This window comes from Amia ocellicauda, chromosome 16 (assembly GCF_036373705.1).
Source record: "Amia ocellicauda isolate fAmiCal2 chromosome 16, fAmiCal2.hap1, whole genome shotgun sequence".
Taxonomy (NCBI): domain Eukaryota; kingdom Metazoa; phylum Chordata; class Actinopteri; order Amiiformes; family Amiidae; genus Amia; species Amia ocellicauda.
In genome coordinates, this window is record NC_089865.1 from 11,929,314 (window position 1) to 11,942,320 (window position 13,007).

Below are 13,007 nucleotides of genomic sequence, written 5' to 3' on the forward strand. Positions count from 1 at the left end.
AGCCACACAGGGCTGGGGGCCAGGGGGCCTTAGAAGGAGAGAGATACAGAGCCACTCGGGGCTGGGGCCAGGGGGCCGGAAAAAGAGAGGGAGAGAGTAACCGCCACATGGGGCTGGGGGTCCGGGGGGCCGGAGGGTCTTAGAAAGACAGAGATAGAGAGCCACACGGGGCTGCGGTCCGGGGGGCCTTAGAAGGAGAGAGATAGAGAGCCACTCGGGGCTGGGGGCCAGGGGGCCGGAAAAAGAGAAGGAGAGAGAAACTGCCACACAGGGCCGGGGGCCGGGGGGCCAGGGGGCCAGGGGGCCAGGGGGCCAGAAAAAGAGAATGAGAGAGAAACTTCCACACGGGGCTGGGGGCCGGGGGGCCTTAGAAGGAAAGAGATAGAGAGCCACACAGGGCTGGGGGCCAGGGGGCCTGGGGTCTTAAAAGGAGAGAGATAGAGAGCAACTCGGGGCTGGGTTCCGGGGGGCCGGGGGGCCTTAGAAGGAGTGAGATAGAGAGCCACAAGGGGCTGCAGTCGGGGGGCCGGGGGCCCTTAGAAGGAGAGAGATATAGAGCCACTCGGGGCTGGGTTCCGGGGGGCCGGGGGACTCAGAAGGAGAGAGATAAAGTGCCACTTGGGGCTGGGGGCCAGGGGGCCGGAAAAAGAGAGGGAGAGAGTAACCGCCACATGGGGCTGGGGGCCGGGGGTCCGGGGGGCCTTAGAAGGAGAGAGATAGAGAGCCACTTGGGCCTGGGGGCCAGGGGGCCAGAAAAAGAGAGGGAGAGAAAAATCGCTACACGGGGCTGGGTCCGGGGGGCCTTAGAAGGAAATAGATAGAGAGCCACTCGGGGCTGGGGGCCAGGGGGCCGGAAAAAGAGAAGGAGAGAGAAACTGCCACACAGGGCTGGGGGCCGGGGGGCCTTAGAAGGAGAGAGATAGAGAGCCACACGGGGCTGGGGGCCAGGGGGCCAGAAAAAGAGAAGGAGAGAGAAACTGCCACACAGGGCTGGGGGCTGGGGGCCGGGGGGCCTTAGAAGAAGAGAGATAGAGAGCCACTCGGGGCTGGGGGCCAGGGGGCCGGAAAAAGAGAAGGAGAGAGAAACTGCCACACAGGGCTGGGGGCCGGGGGGCCTTAGAAGGAGAGAGATAGAGAGCCACACGGGGATGCGGTCCGGGGGGCCTTAGAAGAAGAGAGATAGAGAGCCACTCGGGGCTGGGGGCCAGGGGGCCGGAAAAAGAGAAGGAGAGAGAAACTGCCACACAGGGCTGGGGGCCGGGGGGCCTTAGAAGGAGAGAGATAGAGAGCCACACGGGGCTGGGGGCCAGGGGGCCGGAAAAAGAGAAGGAGAGAGAAACTGCCACACAGGGCTGGGGGCCGGGGGGCCAGGGGGCCAGGGGGCCAGGGGGCCAGAAAAAGAGAAGGAGAGAGAAACTTCCACACGGGGCTGGGGGCCGGGGGGCCTTAGAAGGAAAGAGATAGAGAGCCACACAGGGCTGGGGGCCAGGGGGCCTGGGGTCTTAAAAGGAGAGAGATAGAGAGCAACTCGGGGCTGGGTTCCGGGGGGCCGGGGGGCCTTAGAAGGAGTGAGATAGAGAGCCACAAGGGGCTGCAGTCGGGGGGCCGGGGGCCCTTAGAAGGAGAGAGATATAGAGCCACTCGGGGCTGGGTTCCGGGGGGCCGGGGGACTCAGAAGGAGAGAGATAAAGTGCCACTTGGGGCTGGGGGCCAGGGGGCCGGAAAAAGAGAGGGAGAGAGTAACCGCCACATGGGGCTGGGGGCCGGGGGTCCGGGGGGCCTTAGAAGGAGAGAGATAGAGAGCCACTTGGGCCTGGGGGCCAGGGGGCCAGAAAAAGAGAGGGAGAGAAAAATCGCTACATGGGGCTGGGTCCGGGGGGCCTTAGAAGGAAATAGATAGAGAGCCACTCGGGGCTGGGGGCCAGGGGGCCGGAAAAAGAGAAGGAGAGAGAAACTGCCACACAGGGCTGGGGGCCGGGGGGCCGGGGGGCCGGGGGGCCTTAGAAGGAGAGAGATAGAGAGCCACACGGGGCTGGGGGCCAGGGGGCCAGAAAAAGAGAAGGAGAGAGAAACTCCCACACGGGGCTGCGGTCCGGGGGGCCTTAGAAGGAAATAGATAGAGAGCCACTCGGGGCTGGGGGCCAGGGGGCCGGAAAAAGAGAAGGAGAGAGAAACTGCCACACAGGGCTGGGGGCCGGGGGGCCTTAGAAGGAGAGAGATAGAGAGCCACACGGGGCTGGGTTCCGGGGGGCCAGGGGCCTTAGAAGGAGAGAGACAGAGTGCCACATGGGGCTGGGGGCCAGGGGGTCGGAAAAAGAGAGGGAGAGAGAAACCGCCACACGGGGCTGGGTCCGGGGGGCCGGGGGGCCGGAGGGCCATAGAAGGAGAGAGATACAGAGCCACTCGGGGCTGGGGGCCAGGGGGCCGGAAAAAGAGAAGGAGAGAGAAACTGCCACACAGGGCTGGGGGCCGGGGGGCCAGGGGGCCAGGGGGCCAGGGGGCCAGAAAAAGAGAATGAGAGAGAAACTTCCACACGGGGCTGGGGGCCGGGGGGCCTTAGAAGGAAAGAGATAGAGAGCCACACAGGGCTGGGGGCCAGGGGGCCTGGGGTCTTAAAAGGAGAGAGATAGAGAGCAACTCGGGGCTGGGTTCCGGGGGGCCGGGGGGCCTTAGAAGGAGTGAGATAGAGAGCCACAAGGGGCTGCAGTCGGGGGGCCGGGGGCCCTTAGAAGGAGAGAGATATAGAGCCACTCGGGGCTGGGTTCCGGGGGGCCGGGGGACTCAGAAGGAGAGAGATAAAGTGCCACTTGGGGCTGGGGGCCAGGGGGCCGGAAAAAGAGAGGGAGAGAGTAACCGCCACACAGGGCTGGGGGCCGGGGGGCCGGGGGGCCGGGGGGCCTTAGAAGGAGAGAGATAGAGAGCCACACGGGGCTGGGGGCCAGGGGGCCAGAAAAAGAGAAGGAGAGAGAAACTCCCACACGGGGCTGCGGTCCGGGGGGCCTTAGAAGGAAATAGATAGAGAGCCACTCGGGGCTGGGGGCCAGGGGGCCAGAAAAAGAGAAGGAGAGAGAAACTGCCACACAGGGCTGGGGGCCGGGGGGCCGGAGGGCCTTAGAAGGAGAGAGATAGAGAGCCACACGGGGCTGGGTTCCGGGGGGCCAGGGGCCTTAGAAGGAGAGAGACAGAGTGCCACATGGGGCTGGGGGCCAGGGGGTCGGAAAAAGAGAGGGAGAGAGAAACTGCCACACGGGGCTGGGGGCCGGGGGGCCAGGGGGCCTTAGAAGGCGAGAGATAGAGAGCCACACGGGGCTGGGGGCCAGGGGGCCGGAAAAAGAGAGGGAGAGAGTAACCGCCATATGGGGCTGGGGGCCTGGGGGCCGGGGGGCCAGGGGGCCTTAGAAGCAGAGAGATAGAGAGCCACACGGGGCTGCGGTCCGGGGGGCCTTAGAAGAAGAGAGATAGAGAGCCACTCGGGGCTGGGGGCCAGGGGGCCAGAAAAAAAGAGGGAAAGAGAAACTGCCATACAGGGCTGGGGGCCGGGGGGCCGGGGGGCCTTAGAAGGAGAGAGATAGAGAGCCACACGGGGCTGCGGTCCGGGGGGCCTTAGAAGGAGAGAGATAGAGAGCCACACAGGGCTGGGGGCCAGGGGGCCGGAAAAAAAGAGGGAAAGAGAAACTGCCATACAGGGCTTGGGAGCCGGGGGTCCGGGGGGCCGGAGGGCCGGAGGGCCGGAGGGCCTTAGAAGGAGAGAGATAGAGATCCACAAGGGGCTGCAGTCCGGGGGGCTGGAGGGCCTTAGAAGGAGAGAGATAGAGTGCCACTCGGGGCTGGGGGCCAGGGGGCCGGAAGAAGAGAGGGAGAGAGAAACTGCCACTCGGGGCTGGGGGCCAGGGGGCCGGAAAAAGAGAGGGAGAGAGAAACTGCCACTCGGGGCTGGGGGCCGGGGGGCCTTAGAAGGAGAGAGATAGAGAGCCACACAGGTCTGGGGGCCAGGGGGCCGGGGGCCCTTAGAAGGAGAGAGATATAGAGCCACACGGTGCTGGGGGCCGGGGGGCCGGGGGGCCAGGGGGCCGGGGGCCTTAGAAGGAGAGAGATAGAGACCCACACGGGGCTGGGGGCCAGGGGGCCAGAAAAAGAGAAGGAAAGAGAAACTTCCACACGGGGCTGGGGGCCGGGGGGCCTTAGAAGGAGAGAGATAGAGAGCCACACAGGTCTGGGGTCCAGGGGGCCGGGGGCCCTTAGAAGGAGAGAGATATAGAGCCACACGGTGCTGGGGGCCGGGGGCCGGGGGGCCTTAGAAGGAGAGAGATAGAGAGCCACACGGGGCTGGGGGCCAGGGGGTCGGAAAAAGAGAGGGAGAGAGAAACTGCCACACGGGGCTGGGGGCCGGGGGGCCGGGGGGCCTTAGAAGGAGAGAGATAGAGAGCCACACGGGGCTGGGGGCCAGGGGGCCGGAAAAAGAGAGGGAGAGAGTAACCGCCATATGGGGCTGGGGGCCTGGGGGCCGGGGGGCCAGGGGGCCTTAGAAGCAGAGAGATAGAGAGCCACACGGGGCTGCGGTCCGGGGGGCCTTAGAAGAAGAGAGATAGAGAGCCACTCGGGGCTGGGGGCCAGGGGGCCAGAAAAAAAGAGGGAGAGAGAAACTGCCACACGGGGCTGGGGGCCGGGGGGCCGGGGGGCCTTAGAAGGAGAGAGATAGAGATCCACAAGAAGCTGCAGTCCGGGGGGCTGGAGGGCCTTAGAAGGAGAGAGATAGAGTGCCACTCGGGGCTGGGGGCCAGGGGGCCGGAAGAAGAGAGGGAGAGAGAAACTGCCACTCGGGGCTGGGGGCCAGGGGGCCGGAAAAAGAGAGGGAGAGAGAAACTGCCACTCGGGGCTGGGGGCCGGGGGGCCTTAGAAGGAGAGAGATAGAGAGCCACACAGGTCTGGGGGCCAGGGGGCCGGGGGCCCTTAGAAGGAGAGAGATATAGAGCCACACGGTGCTGGGGGCCGGGGGGCCGGGGGGCCAGGGGGCCGGGGGCCTTAGAAGGAGAGAGATAGAGACCCACACGGGACTGGGGGCCAGGGGGCCAGAAAAAGAGAAGGAAAGAGAAACTTCCACACGGGGCTGGGGGCCGGGGGGCCTTAGAAGGAGAGAGATAGAGAGCCACACAGGTCTGGGGTCCAGGGGGCCGGGGGCCCTTAGAAGGAGAGAGATATAGAGCCACACGGTGCTGGGGGCCGGGGGCCGGGGGGCCTTAGAAGGAGAGAGATAGAGAGCCACACGGGGCTGGGGGCCAGGGGGTCGGAAAAAGAGAGGGAGAGAGAAACTGCCACACGGGGCTGGGGGCCGGGGGGCCGGGGGGCCAGGGGGCCGGGGGCCTTAGAAGGAGAGAGATAGAGACCCACACGGGGCTGGGGGCCAGGGGGCCAGAAAAAGAGAAGGAAAGAGAAACTTCCACACGGGGCTGGGGGCCGGGGGGCCTTAGAAGGAGAGAGATATAGAGCCACACGGTGCTGGGGGCCGGGGGGCCGGGGGGCCAGGGGGCCGGGGGCCTTAGAAGGAGAGAGATAGAGACCCACACGGGGCTGGGGGCCAGGGGGCCAGAAAAAGAGAAGGAAAGAGAAACTTCCACACGGGGCTGGGGGCCGGGGGGCCTTAGAAGGAGAGAGATAGAGAGCCACACAGGTCTGGGGTCCAGGGGGCCGGGGGCCCTTAGAAGGAGAGAGATATAGAGCCACACGGTGCTGGGGGCCGGGGGCCGGGGGGCCTTAGAAGGAGAGAGATAGAGAGCCACACGGGGCTGGGGGCCAGGGGGTCGGAAAAAGAGAGGGAGAGAGAAACTGCCACACGGGGCTGGGGGCCGGGGGGCCGGGGGGCCTTAGAAGGAGAGAGATAGAGAGCCACACGGGGCTGGGGGCCAGGGGGCCGGAAAAAGAGAGGGAGAGAGTAACCGCCATATGGGGCTGGGGGCCTGGGGGCCGGGGGGCCAGGGGGCCTTAGAAGCAGAGAGATAGAGAGCCACTCGGGGCTGGGGGCCAGGGGGCCAGAAAAAAAGAGGGAGAGAGAAACTGCCACACGGGGCTGCGGTCCGGGGGGCCTTAGAAGAAGAGAGATAGAGAGCCACTCGGGGCTGGGGGCCAGGGGGCCAGAAAAAAAGAGGGAGAGAGAAACTGCCACACGGGGCTGGGTCCGGGGGTCCGGGGGTCCTGAGGGCCGGAGGGCCTTAGAAGGAGAGTGAAAGAAATCCACAGTGGGCTGCAGTCCGGGGGGCCGGGGGGCCTTAGGAGGAGAGAGATAGAGTGCCACACAGGGCTGGGGGCCGGGGGGCCGGAAGGCCTTAGAAGGAGAGAGATAGAGAGACACACAGGGCTGGGGGCCAGGGGGGCCTTAGAAGGAGAGAGATAAAGAGCCACACGGGGCTGGGGGCCAGGGGGCCGGAGAAAGAGAGGGAAAGAGAAACTGCCACACGGGGCTGGGGGCCGGGGGGCCTTAGAAGGAGAGAGATAGAGAGCCACTTGGGTCTGGGGGCCAGGGGGCCAGAAAAACAGAGGGAGAGAAAAACCGCTACACGGGGCTGGGTCCGGGGGGCCGGGGGGCCGGAGGGCCTTAGAAGGAGAGAGATAGAGAGCCACACGGTGCTGGGGGCCGGGGGCCGGGGGGCCTTAGAAGGAGAGAGATAGAGAGCCACACGGGGCTGCGGTCTGGGGGGCCTTAGAAGGAGAGAGATATAGAGCCACACGGGGCTGGGTTCCGGGGGGCCGGGGGGCCTTAGAAGGAGAGAGATAGAGAGCCACACAGGTCTGGGGGCCAGGGGGCCGGGGGCCCTTAGAAGGAGAGAGATATAGAGCCACACGGGGCTGGGTTCCGGGGGGCCGGGGGGCCTTAGAAGGAGAGAGATAGAGAGCCACACAGGTCTGGGGGCCAGGGGGCCGGGGGCCCTTAGAAGGAGAGAGATATAGAGCCACACGGGGCTGGGTTCCGGGGGGCCGGGGGGCCTTAGAAGGAGAGAGATAGAGAGCCACACAGGTCTGGGGGCCAGGGGGCCGGGGGCCCTTAGAAGGAGAGAGATATAGAGCCACACGGGGCTGGGTTCCGGGGGGCCGGGGGGCCTTAGAAGGAGAGAGATATAGAGCCACACGGTGCTGGGGGCCGGGGGGCCGGGGGGCCAGGGGGCCGGGGGCCTTAGAAGGAGAGAGATAGAGACCCACACGGGGCTGGGGGCCAGGGGGCCAGAAAAAGAGAAGGAGAGAGAAACTTCCACACGGGGCTGGGGGCCGGGGGGCCTTAGAAGGAGAGAGATAGAGAGCCACACAGGTCTGGGGTCCAGGGGGCCGGGGGCCCTTAGAAGGAGAGAGATATAGAGCCACACGGTGCTGGGGGCCGGGGGCCGGGGGGCCTTAGAAGGAGAGAGATAGAGAGCCACACGGGGCTGGGGGCCAGGGGGTCGGAAAAAGAGAGGGAGAGAGAAACTGCCACACGGGGCTTGGGAGCCGGGGGTCCGGGGGGCCGCGGGGGCTTAGATGAAGAGAGATAGAGTGCCACTCGGGGCTGGGGGCCAGGGGGCCAGAAATAGAGAAGGAGAGAGAAACTGATACACGGGGCTGGGTCCGGGGGTCCGGGGGTCCTGAGGGCCGGAGGGCCTTAGAAGGAGAGTGAAAGAAATCCACAGTGGGCTGCAGTCCGGGGGGCCGGGGGGCCTTAGGAGGAGAGAGATAGAGAGCCACTTGGGCATGGGGGCCAGGGGGCCAGAAAAACAGAGGAAGAGAAAAACCGCTACACGGGGCTGGGTCCGGGGGGCCGGGGGGCCGGAGGGCCTTAGAAGGAGAGAGATAGAGAGCCACACGGGGCTGGGTCCGGGGGGCCGGGGGGCCGGAGGGCCTTAGAAGAAGAGAGATAGAGAGCCACTCGGGGCTGGGGGCCAGGGGGCTAGAAATAGAGAAGGAGAGAGAAACTGCCACACAGGGCTGGGGGCCGGGGGGCCGGGGGGCCGGCGGGACTTAGAAGGAGAGAGATAGAGAGCCACACGGGGCTGTGGTCCGGGGGGCCTTAGAAGGAGAGAGATAGAGAGCCACACGGGGATGGGGGCCAGGGGGCCGGGGGGCCTTAGAAGGAGAGAGATAGAGAGCCACTTGGGCCTGGGGGCCAGGGGGCCAGAAAAACACAGCGAGAGAAAAACAGCTACACGGGGCTGGGTCCGGGGGTCCGGGGGGCCGGAGGGCCTTAGAAGGAGAGAGATAGAGAGCCACACAGGGCTGGGGGCCAGGGGGTCGGAAAAAGAAAGGGAGAGAGAAACCGCCACACGGTGCTGGGGGCCGGGGGGCCGGGGGGCCGGAGGGCCTTAGAAGGAGAGAGATAGAGAGCCACACGGGGCTGGGGGCCAGGGGGCCGGAGAAAGAGAGGGAAAGAGAAACTGCCACACGGGGCTGGGGTCCGGGGGGCCGGGGGGCCTTAGAAGGAGAGAGATAGAGAGCTACTCGGGGCTGAGGGCCAGGGGGCCGGAGAAAGAGAGGGAGAGAGAAACTGCCACACAGGGCTGGGGGCCGGGGGGCCGGGGGGCCGGCGGGACTTAGAAGGAGAGAGATAGAGAGCCACACAGGGCTGGGGGCCAGGGGGCCGGAGGGCCTTAGAAGGAGAGAGATAGAGAGCCACACGGGGCTGTGGTCCGGGGGGCCTTAGAAGGAGAGAGATAGAGAGCCACTTGGGCCTGGGGGGCCAGGGGGCCAGAAAAACAGAGGGAGAGAGAAACCGCCACACGGGGCTGGGGGCCGGGGGGCCTTAGAAGGAGAGAGATAGAGAGCCACTTGGGCCTGGGGGCCAGGGGGCCAGAAAAACAGAGGGAGAAAAAAAACCGCTACACGGGGCTCGGTCCTGGGGGCCGGGGGGCCGGAGGGCCTTAGAAGGAGAGAGATAGAGAGCCACACGGGGTTGGGGGCCAGGGGGCCAGAAAAACAGAGGGAGAGAAAAACCGCTACACGGGGCTGGGTCCGGGGGACCGGGGGGGGCCTTAGAAGGAGAGAGATAGAGAGCCACTTGGGCCTGGGGGCCAGGGGGTCGGAAAAAGAAAGGGAGAGAGAAACCGCCACACGGTGCTGGGGGCCGGGGGGCCGGGGGGCCGGAGGGCCTTAGAAGGAGAGAGATAGAGAGCCACACGGGGCTGGGGGCCAGGGGGCCGGAGAAAGAGAGGGAAAGAGAAACTGCCACACGGGGCTGGGGGCCAGGGGGCCAGAAAAAAAGAAAAGGAGAGAGAAACTTCCACACGGGGCTGGGGGCCGGGGGGCCATAGAAGGAGAGAGATAGAGAGCCACACAGGTCTGGGGGCTAGGGGGCCAGAAAAACAGAGGGAGAGAAAAACCGCTACACGGGGCTGGGTCCGGGGGGCCGGGGGGCCGGAGGGCCTTAGAAGGAGAGAGATAGAGAGCCACACGGGGCTGCGGTCCAGGGGGCCTTAGAAGGAGAGAGATACAGAGCCACACGGGGCTGGGGGCCAGGGGGCCAGAAAAAGAGAAGGAGAGAGAAACTGCCACACAGGGCTGGGGGCCGGAGGGCCTTAGAAGGAGAGAGATAGAGAGCCACTTAGGCCTGGGGGCCAGGGGGCCAGAAAAACAGAGGGAGAAAAAAAAACGCTACACGGGGCTGGGTCCGGGGGGCCGGGGGGCCGGAGGGCCTTAGAAGGAGAGAGATAGAGAGCCACACGGGGCTGGGGGCCAGGGGGTCGGAAAAAGAGAGGGAGAGAGAAACCGCCACACGGTGCTGGGGGCCGGGGGGCCGGGGGGCCTTAGAAGGAGAGAGATAGAGAGCCACTCGGGGCTGGGGGCCAGGGGGCCGGAGAAAGAGAGGGAAAGAGAAACTGCCACACGGGGCTGGGGGCAGGGGGGCCGGGGGGGCTTAGAAGGAAAGAGATAGAGAGCCACTTGGGCCTGGGGGCCAGGGGGCCAGAAAAACAGAGGGAGAAAAAAAACCGCTACACGGGGCTGGGTCCTGGGGGCCGGGGGGCCGGAGGGCCTTAGAAGAAGAGAGATAGAGAGCCACTCGGGGCTGGGGGGCCAGGGGGCCAGAAAAACAGAGGGAGAGAGAAACTGCCACACAGGGCTGGGGGCCGGGGGGCCAGGGGGCCAGGGGGCCAGGGGGCCAGAAAAAGAGAAGGAGAGAGAAACTTCCACACGGGGCTGGGGGCCGGGGGGCCTTAGAAGGAGAGAGATAGAGAGACACACGGGGCTGGGGGCCAGGGGGCCAGAAAAAGAGAAGGAGAGAGAAACTCCCACACGGGGCTGCGGTCCGGGGGGCCTTAGAAGGAAATAGATAGAGAGCCACTCGGGGCTGGGGCCCAAGGGGCCGGAAAAAGAGAAGGAGAGAGAAACTGCCACACAGGGCTGGGGGCCGGGGGGCCTTAGAAGGAGAGAGATAGAGAGACACACGGGGCTGGGGGCCAGGGGGCCTTAGAAGGAGAGAGATAGAGAGCCACTTGGGCCTGGGGGGCCAGGGGGCCAGAAAAACAGAGGGAGAGAGAAACTGCCACACAGGACTGGGGGCCGGGGGGCCGGGGGGCCAGGGGGCTGGGGGGCCTTAGAAGGAGAAAGATAGAGAGCCACACGGGGCTGGGGGCCAGGGGGCCTTAGAAGGAGAGAGATACAGAGCCACTCGGGGCTGGGGGCCAGGGGGCCGGAAAAAGAGAGGGAGAGAGTAACCGCCACATGGGGCTGGGGGCCGGGGGGCCGGGGGGCCTTAGAAGGAGAGAGATAGAGAGCCACTTGGGCCTGGGGGCCAGAAAAACAGAGGGAGAGAAAAAACGCTACACGGGGCTGGGTGTGGGGGTCCGGGGGGCCGGAGGGTCTTAGAAGGACAGAGATAGAGAGCCACTCGGGGCTGGGGGCCAGGGGGCCGGAAAAAGAGAAGGAAAGAGAAACTGCCACACAGGGCTGGGGGCCGGGGGGCCAGGGGGCCAGGGGGCCAGGGGGCCGGAAAAAGAGAGGGAGAGAGTAACCGCCACATGGGGCTGGGGGCCGGGGGTCCGGGGGGCCTTAGAAGGAGAGAGATAGAGAGCCACTTGGGCCTGGGGGCCAGGGGGCTAGAAAAAGAGAGGGAGAGAAAAACCGCCACACGGGGCTGCGGTCCGGGGGGCCTTAGAAGGAAATAGATAGAGAGCCACTCGGGGCTGGGGGCCAGGGGGCCGGAAAAAGAGAAGGAGAGAGAAACTGCCACACAGGGCTGGGGGCCGGGGGGCCTTAGAAGGAGAGAGATAGAGAGCCACACGGGGCTGGGGGGCCAGGGGGCCAGAAAACAGAGGGAGAGAGAAACCGCCACACGGGGCTGGGGGCCGGGGGGCCTTAGAAGGAGAGAGATAGAGAGCCACACGGGGCTGGGTTCCGGGGGGCCGGGGGCCTTAGAAGGAGAGAGATAGAGAGCCACAAGGGGCTGCAGTCGGGGGGCCGGGGGCCCTTAGAAGGAGAGAGATATAGAGCCACTCGGGGCTGGGGGCCAGGGGGCTAGAAAAAGAGAGGGAGAGAAAAACCGCTACACGGGGCTGGGGGCCGGGGGGCCTTAGAAGGAGAGAGATACAGAGCCACTCGGGGCTGGGTTCCGGGGGGCCGGGGGACTCAGAAGGAGAGAGATAAAGTGCCACTTGGGGCTGGGGGCCAGGGGGCCGGAAAAAGAGAGGGAGAGAGAAATCGCCACACAGTGCTGGGGGCCGGGGGGCCTTAGAAGGAGAGAGATACAGAGCCACTCGGGGCTGGGGGCCAGGGGGCCGGAAAAAGAGAGGGAGAGAGTAACCGCCACATGGGGCTGGGGGCCGGGGGGCCGGGGGGGCCTTAGAAGGAGAGAGATAGAGAGCCACTTGGGCCTGGGGGCCAGGGGGCTAGAAAAAGAGAGGGAGAGAAAAACCGCTACACGGGGCTGGGTCCGGGGGGCCTTAGAAGGAAATAGATAGAGAGCCACTCGGGGCTGGGGGCCAGGGGGCCGGAAAAAGAGAAGGAGAGAGAAACTGCCACACAGGGCTGGGGGCCGGGGGGCCAGGGGGCCGGGGGGCCTTAGAAGGAGAGAGATAGAGAGCCACACGGGGCTGGGGGGCCAGGGGGCCAGAAAAACAGAGGGAGAGAGAAACCGCCACACGGGGCTGGGGGCCGGGGGGCCTTAGAAGGAGAGAGATAGAGAGCCACACGGGGCTGGGGGCCAGGGGCCTTAGAAGGAGAGAGATAGAGAGCCACAAGGGGCTGCAGTCGGGGGGCCGGGGGCCCTTAGAAGGAGAGAGATATAGAGCCACTCGGGGCTGGGGGCCAGGGGGCCGGAAAAAGAGAGGGAGAGAGAAATCGCCACACAGTGCTGGGGGCCGGGGGGCCTTAGAAGGAGAGAGATACAGAGCCACTCGGGGCTGGGGGCCAGGGGGCCGGAAAAAGAGAGGGAGAGAGTAACCGCCACATGGGGCTGGGGGCCGGGGGGCCGGGGGGGCCTTAGAAGGAGAGAGATAGAGAGCCACTTGGGCCTGGGGGCCAGGGGGCTAGAAAAAGAGAGGGAGAGAAAAACCGCTACACGGGGCTGGGTCCGGGGGGCCTTAGAAGGAAATAGATAGAGAGCCACTCGGGGCTGGGGGCCAGGGGGCCGGAAAAAGAGAAGGAGAGAGAAACTGCCACACAGGGCTGGGGGCCGGGGGGCCTTAGAAGGAGAGAGATAGAGAGACACACGGGGCTGGGGGCCAGGGGGCCTTAGAAGGAGAGAGATAGAGAGCCACTTGGGACTGGGGGGCCAGGGGGCCAGAAAAACAGAGGGAGAGAGAAACTGCCACACAGGACTGGGGGCCGGGGGGCCGGGGGGCCAGGGGGCTGGGGGGCCTTAGAAGGAGAAAGATAGAGAGCCACACGGGGCTGGGGGCCAGGGGGCCTTAGAAGGAGAGAGATACAGAGCCACTCGGGGCTGGGGGCCAGGGGGCCGGAAAAAGAGAGGGAGAGAGTAACCGCCACATGGGGCTGGGGGCCGGGGGGCCGGGGGGCCTTAGAAGGAGAGAGATAGAGAGCCACTTGGGCCTGGGGGC

General features: G+C 65.8%; 1 protein-coding gene across 1 annotated transcript in view; it reads right to left on the minus strand.

Annotated features, from left to right (window-relative positions):
• Positions 1 to 13,007, minus strand: part of LOC136711923 (uncharacterized) — a 46,880-nt gene that overhangs the window by 27,205 nt on the left and 6,668 nt on the right. Inside the window, exons 2-12 of the mRNA XM_066688516.1 lie at positions 7,579 to 7,680; positions 7,296 to 7,379; positions 7,065 to 7,164; positions 5,618 to 5,750; positions 5,493 to 5,535; positions 5,153 to 5,236; positions 4,922 to 5,021; positions 4,433 to 4,521; positions 4,210 to 4,293; positions 3,979 to 4,078; positions 3,685 to 3,737 (exon numbers count right to left, since the gene is read on the minus strand). Coding sequence (XP_066544613.1) covers positions 3,685 to 3,737; positions 3,979 to 4,078; positions 4,210 to 4,293; positions 4,433 to 4,521; positions 4,922 to 5,021; positions 5,153 to 5,236; positions 5,493 to 5,535; positions 5,618 to 5,750; positions 7,065 to 7,164; positions 7,296 to 7,379; positions 7,579 to 7,680 — 972 coding nt within the window. The remainder of the gene's footprint in view (positions 1 to 3,684; positions 3,738 to 3,978; positions 4,079 to 4,209; positions 4,294 to 4,432; positions 4,522 to 4,921; positions 5,022 to 5,152; positions 5,237 to 5,492; positions 5,536 to 5,617; positions 5,751 to 7,064; positions 7,165 to 7,295; positions 7,380 to 7,578; positions 7,681 to 13,007) is intronic.